The 6,292-nt window shown below is 35.6% G+C and overlaps 1 protein-coding gene across 1 annotated transcript; it reads right to left on the reverse strand.

Moving 5' to 3' along the window:
- Window positions 1-1,520: 1,520 nt before the first annotated feature.
- LOC147279501 ((R)-mandelonitrile beta-glucosyltransferase-like) lies at window positions 1,521-3,459 on the reverse strand. Its single transcript, XM_086249599.1, has 2 exons — window positions 2,890-3,459; window positions 1,521-2,607 (listed from the first exon to the last, which is right to left on the reverse strand). The coding sequence occupies exons 1-2, from the start codon at window positions 3,401-3,403 to the stop codon at window positions 1,667-1,669; spliced, it is 1,455 nt and encodes a 484-aa protein (XP_086105725.1). The 5' UTR covers window positions 3,404-3,459; the 3' UTR covers window positions 1,521-1,666.
- Between the last annotated feature and the right edge of the window lie 2,833 nt (window positions 3,460-6,292).

Below are 6,292 nucleotides of genomic sequence, written 5' to 3' on the forward strand. Positions count from 1 at the left end.
GCAATGTCAGTGCATGATCGAAACCGTTTACTTTCTAGATAACCTATTAAAGATTATTTCTGAAAAAAAAATTAAATCAATCGGAAATCGTTTGACTATATAACTGTTGTCAATTAAATAGAAAAATGGATGAGTTACAATTAAAGAGTGATTTTTTGAACAAACTGTTAATTTTTTCCATTTAATCAACAACAGTTATATAATAAAATGATTTTCGATTGAGGTTATTTTTTGCAGAGATAATATATAATAAGTGATCTTAAAAGTGGTTTCGATCATGCGCTAGCATTACCGAAATTGCGATTTTAGGGGGTGGGGTGACCCTAAGGACTGTCCTTTTTTTTTTTTTTTTCTTGAAGCCAATAAGTTTTGTTTTATAAATTGAGATAATATATACTAATTGACCATACATATAATAGTTACTTTCAAACAAAAGTTTTTGGATTAGAAACCATTCTTTACTACATTGTTTTTCATTTAAGAAGAGAGATTCGAACTTGAAACATACAACATCTTCCTCTATTGCATCTAATAATAGTTTAAAAACCATACTCTATTTATTTATTTTTCTAAATCTCCTCTGTTTCAGTGTCCTTCAAACCTTAAATAGAGAACATGGTGTTTGGACACAAAATTTTGTCTGGCCACGTGGGAGGGCCAAGACTGATTATGCCTCTCAAAAGATTCTTTTAGCTTATGGGCGTGCCACTGACCGTATATGTTTCTAGCTGGGAATTATAGAGAAACGGCCTTTTGGTCCGGATTTGACTTCCTCTTGACCGATTGTCCGGCCAGGATTCAAATGAACCCAGCCTGGATTCTTTATGCGCCTAAATTATTTCTTAGGACTTTACTAGTCTGTGTAAATTTTTAAACGGCGAATGATAAACTAGTCTAACTTGAGAAAGGAAATAAGCAACTTTTGGGACAAAAAGTGGACGCAATATGAACACAAATGAAACTAGCAACAAGTAAGTGATCTTGATCACTTACTAAGCCAAGAATCTTACCATAGTTATGTCATTTTTCGAGAAACGCCCTAAGTAAAATGAAACGGTGGATTTAAAACTAAATAATCAAGGACTATTTTCAGAGAAGCTTATTATAGCTAAAAGGAAAACCTTGGTTCAAACAAGACATATTAACTTGAAACGAGTGAGCTAATATTTAAGCAACAAATGGCATTCATTGAACTATTGAGATATTTGATAACCCAAAGCAAACAATGATTCCTCAAACTTGTTGGATAACTAATGGGAAAAGAAAAGTTAAATAAAATAGTAACAAATAACAAAGGAGTATCAAACGTCTATCCTTGCGTTCTTGTCATCAGAAATTTCTTTTGTTTTCTTTGAATCATTTCGGCCGGAATTTCTGGAGAAGTTCTAACTTGGCCGGGATGATTGAATTATTGAAATGATTTGTCCGGCCGGGATTTTCGGGGAGTAATAGACACATGTCCATTTTAGGGATTTTTAGGTGTGGTACCAACACATGGGCCTTTTGTAAATGAATCTACTTCAAATCTTCATACCATGTCCAAAAATAAAAAGGTCTAAAAGGTTAAATACTTGAGATTTTCATATCATCTCCAGCCGCATGGTACATTGGTTTGATACATAGATGGGGATCAATTACACCCTTAATACAATAAATTAATCAAATTCTAATTTCTCAGGGACAGAAGCACCTGGTCAACCATTTTGTTCAAACCCAAGAAAGACAACCCATTAGGAGCAGCCACTGCCTCCTTTGCCAACTTCTTCCATTCAATGGCTTTCTTCCTCATCTCCTTGCCCTCCTCTCCCTCCATCAACTTTCTCACAAGCCCCTCTACATAATCCCTTTTGACATCACCCGCTATCTCCATGCCTATACCCCACTCTTTGCAACTGTACCTGCAATTGGTCTGCTGCTCAGCAAAGAATGGCCAACAAATCATAGGCACTCCACCACAAACACTTTCAAGGGTAGAGTTCCATCCACTGTGGGTCAAGAACCCTCCAATAGAAGGGTGGCTCAGGACTTGTTCTTGAGGGCACCAACTTGCAATTAGACACCTATCCTTGGTTTCTTCCACAAACTCTGGTGGAACCACAGCTGAATCCCCTGCAACAAGGTCAGGCCTAATGACCCACAAAAAGGTCTGGTTGCTGTGAGCAAGTCCCCAAGCAAACTCAATCAGCTGCTCGGATGTCATCACTGCGATGCTTCCAAAGTTGACATAAACCACTGAATTGGGTTCTTTAGAGTCAAGCCATTCAAGACACTCTAGTTCCTCTGTCCATAGGTTTGACCCAATCGAGTGCAAATCGCTATCTGCTGGGATCTGATTAACTTGTACATGTAGGGGTCCAATGGAGTAAATGGGTGGTAGCAAATGTGAAAGACCATCTAGAACTTCATGTTCCAAGTCATAGAAGGTGTTCAAAATGATAGCAGAAGCTCTTTGAGCTCGTTTGGTCTCGGACACAACAAAAGCAAGCATTTGGTCATCTGGGTCTGTGGTTCTAATGAAGCTGGGGATGTCCTTCAAACGAATACCTCCCATGCCTGGTATCCAATCTATGACAGTGTCCAAATATCCGTTTGTCAAGTAACTCTCATCTGCAAAATCAATGAAAATAAAATTGTACTGTTAGTGAATGAAACATTCTAATGCAAAATGTTAAAATAGTAATTCATATACAAAAGTAGTAAACAAATCAATAAAGATATTAATTAATAACAAATTAAGTAAATCTTTGACTTCCCAAATGACCTCTCGGAAGTACTTTGAAGTCATTTCCTCATATATATTCCAAACAATATGCACTTTATTAACAAAAAACAGAGAATCAAACAAGTAATTGAGTTTGTCTAGGCTTGAATATTATTATTGTTTAATACCTTTGAGAGGAGTGAGACCCTTTTGAATGAGAAGGTGGTACTGAACGTAGGCCATGAAGCCACAAGCACTAGTAGTCCAGAAAAGAACTTCTGGAACACCCAATTCTTTTGCTGCATCAAGAGTGAAGCTCATGACACCATCAGAGACTATGCAACTCACAGGAGGCGAATTCGGCGAAGAATTGAGGTTGGAAAGAAGGTCTCTGAAGGGTGCCAAGCATGTTCTGCTTGTGGAATCACAGAGAGAAGGTACGTCTTGGGTGGCATTGGCATCATCAGTTGGAGGGAGGCCATCGGGAATGGCCTCGAATTTAAAAGTGGGAAGGCCATCAAGAGAGTTGGGGCCTCTGGATTTGAGCAGACGCTTGTGGTTGTACTCTGTGTTCACAAAGGTTATGTGGAAGCCTTTGTGGTGGAGGAGTTTGGCCACTTTGAGCATTGGGTTTATGTGGCCTTGAGCTGGGAATGGTATGCATACTGCATGTGGCTTCTCTGTCAATGCAATAGAACCCATACTTCTCTCTCTCTCTCTCTCTCTCTCTCTCTCTCTCCCAAACTTTATTGCTAAAGAAAAATGGGATGTGTTGTGGAGAAGAGAAGAGTTATGGTGCCAGTTTATATAGAGCAAAAGGGTAAGTCGGTTCATGTATATATATAATATAATACAATATTTTACAAGTCAAATAAATCCAACTATTGTAAGTGCAAGCAATATTGATCACTGCTTCATTGACAGTACTTTAAAGGAATATTCAGGGTTAAATATGTCAAATACGGCTCTTGGGGTTGGAGATGTTCATTCAAAACTCTTACCAACTTGAATATGAACATCACCGCCGTTGGTGCATGCAACTATCCAAGCTCGTGAGTTGGAGAATTAATGTGCTAATTAGATATAGGGGGTCGGCAGCAGATCAGTATATACGATTTTGTACTCTTTCCCATACTCTGTGGTCCGGGCATTATCTTTTTCTTTATATTTATATATTTTATAATATATTAATTCTTATCTTTATTAGGCTCAACGCTTATCGAAGACAAGAGGCTGAGAAAAGTACAGAGAATTTGTTGTTTCTTACAAAAGAGGCCAAGGAGGTTAAAGGAGATTCAAATTCTGACTTTGATACTAAATACTCGTATTCACTAGAATTATAAATTTTTATATTTATTTTCAAACTAAAGTACAAAACAAATCAATCAACAAATTGACATAAGTACGTAACGGCTTGAAAATTCTAAGTATCAACAAATCAACTATTAAAATTTTTTCTTTAATATGAAGATGGTAAGAAATTTTCAACATTTTGAAGATAAATATAACTAAACTAATAGATTATAGTTGTTGATGATCATTTGGTCTAGTAGATAGCACTTCAGACCAAATAGGTCTTGAATTCATAACTCATGAACGCTAGTTAATTAATTAAAAATATTATACTGTATGATAATTACCGATTAAAATTTTAAAATTCAATTCAAATTTACCTGCAAAATGGGACAGGAAACAATTTTCTTTTCGTCAAAATGCTGAGTTGTTTCCAAAAATTTTGAAAAATGAATTGTTGAAGCAGTGATTTGTTAGTCTTTTAATAAATTTTTCTAGACATGTGTCACAATAGATTGAAGGGTAAATTACAATTAAATAACTTAATTTTACCTCAGATTTCAAGTTAGTACCTCAAGTTCAAAAAGTTGTAATTTAATGCCTCAACTTTCATTTTGTTTCAAGTTAATACCTCTGTTAGTCTTGCTGTCAAAAATGCCGTTATTTGATGACGTGATACACCACTAAAATGCTTTATTTCAATTTAGTACCTCAACTTTATCATATTTTTCAAGTTCATACCTCAAGTTCAAAAACTTGCAAATAAATAAATGTTTTCCAGTTTTTATCTCAACTTCACCCCAGTTTTTTACCCATCAAATCTCTACCAAAATTATCAATCTTATACTCATTTTGAAGCTATGAATATCCTCTTTACAACCATATAAAAATCATGCAAAAAAGAGTTATGAAACCCAAGATAATTGGTCACAAAGTAGGCTACCCGAAAGTGCCAAATTTTCCAAACAAATTGACAATTTCGGATAGCCTAATTTGTGACTACTTCTTTCGCGTTTCATAACTTCTTTTTGAATTATTTCTATATGGTTATAAAGAGGAGATTCATAGCTTCAAAATGAGTATAAAATTGTTGATTTTGGTGAAGATTTGATGAGTTAAAAGTTGGGGTGAAGTTGAGATAAAAACTAGAAAATATTTATTTATTTGCAAGTTTTTTAACTTGAGGTATGAACTTAAAAAACATGGTAAATTTGAGGTACTAAATTGAAATGAAGCCTTTAGTGGTGTGTCACGTCATCAGATAACGACCTTTTTGACGGCAAGACTAACGGAGGTATTAACTTGAAACAAAATGAAAGTTGAGGCATGAAATTGCAACTTTTTGAACTTGAGGTACTAACTTGAAATCCGAGGTAAAGTTGAGGTATTAAATTGTAATTTACCCTAGATTGAAGTAATGTCTTTATTAGTTTTGCTTTAAACACGTGTGATTATATGATAAGTTTTGACCATTTTGAACTTTTACAAATTTATATACGTTAGTGATGTATGGTACATAGCAGTCGCTTTAGCCACTGTCAGACTTTGTTGTTACTGTTACGCTGCAGCCAAAGTTGATTTCTCTTCTCCTCCTTGCCGTCGTGCTCAAACCGACTCCACCCTACTCACCCGTCAAACCGAGGCTGTCACAACTCGAACCGAGCCAAGATGTACTCGGGCAGTTTGGGTGGGGAGTTTTCCAAGCCGACCATTCGGCTCGACTGGTGGGTTGGGCCTCAACCCGACCCTACTCGACCGACGCTCAACCTTATTTTGTACCGTCTGTAATTTAGTTTAATACATTTTAGTCAACATTGACAAAGCTTACTTTCTTTTTTTGAAATATAATTTTTCATCATTAAACCTAAACGTAACATATACAGAATTTTGAGGCCCTTGGACACTAAGTTCAGCAGACCCAAGATACTCTTTTCTATAAGGGTCAATGTCAGTTACTAAGGAAAAAATGAGGCTCAGGTCCAGTGGCGGATCCAGAAATCTTCTGTTATGGGGGCAAGATTAAGAAACTCAAGAATTTTTTTTTTTGGTAGGAAAAAACCCTTCAATATTAATGAACAAAAACTTCATTCATAAAAAATAACACAATATTACAAATCATAATTGTCCACAACGAATTTTCATATTTTGAAAACGCAATATTATAACCTCATTATCAATACTATCAAATACATATTTTTCAATGTACACAATCAAACTATCATTCATCCAATAATCTCTCATTCTGTTACGAAGTTTTTCACAATCTTCATAGCTAATAAACAAATTGTTCCTTGTATG

The sequence above is a fragment of the Dryas octopetala genome, chromosome 7 (genome assembly GCF_963921425.1).
Source record: "Dryas octopetala chromosome 7, drDryOcto1.1, whole genome shotgun sequence".
NCBI classification, from domain to species: domain Eukaryota; kingdom Viridiplantae; phylum Streptophyta; class Magnoliopsida; order Rosales; family Rosaceae; genus Dryas; species Dryas octopetala.

Excerpts from the sequence above, each read along its gene's own strand:
- LOC147279501 (XM_086249599.1), bottom strand. The coding sequence starts at position 3,403 with ATGGGTTCTATTGCATTGACAGAGAAGCCACATGCAGTATGCATACCA. Across the intron at positions 2,608-2,889 it reads GGGTCTCACTCCTCTCAAAG|ATGAGAGTTACTTGACAAAC; the intron begins GTATTAAACAAT and ends TTGATTTTGCAG.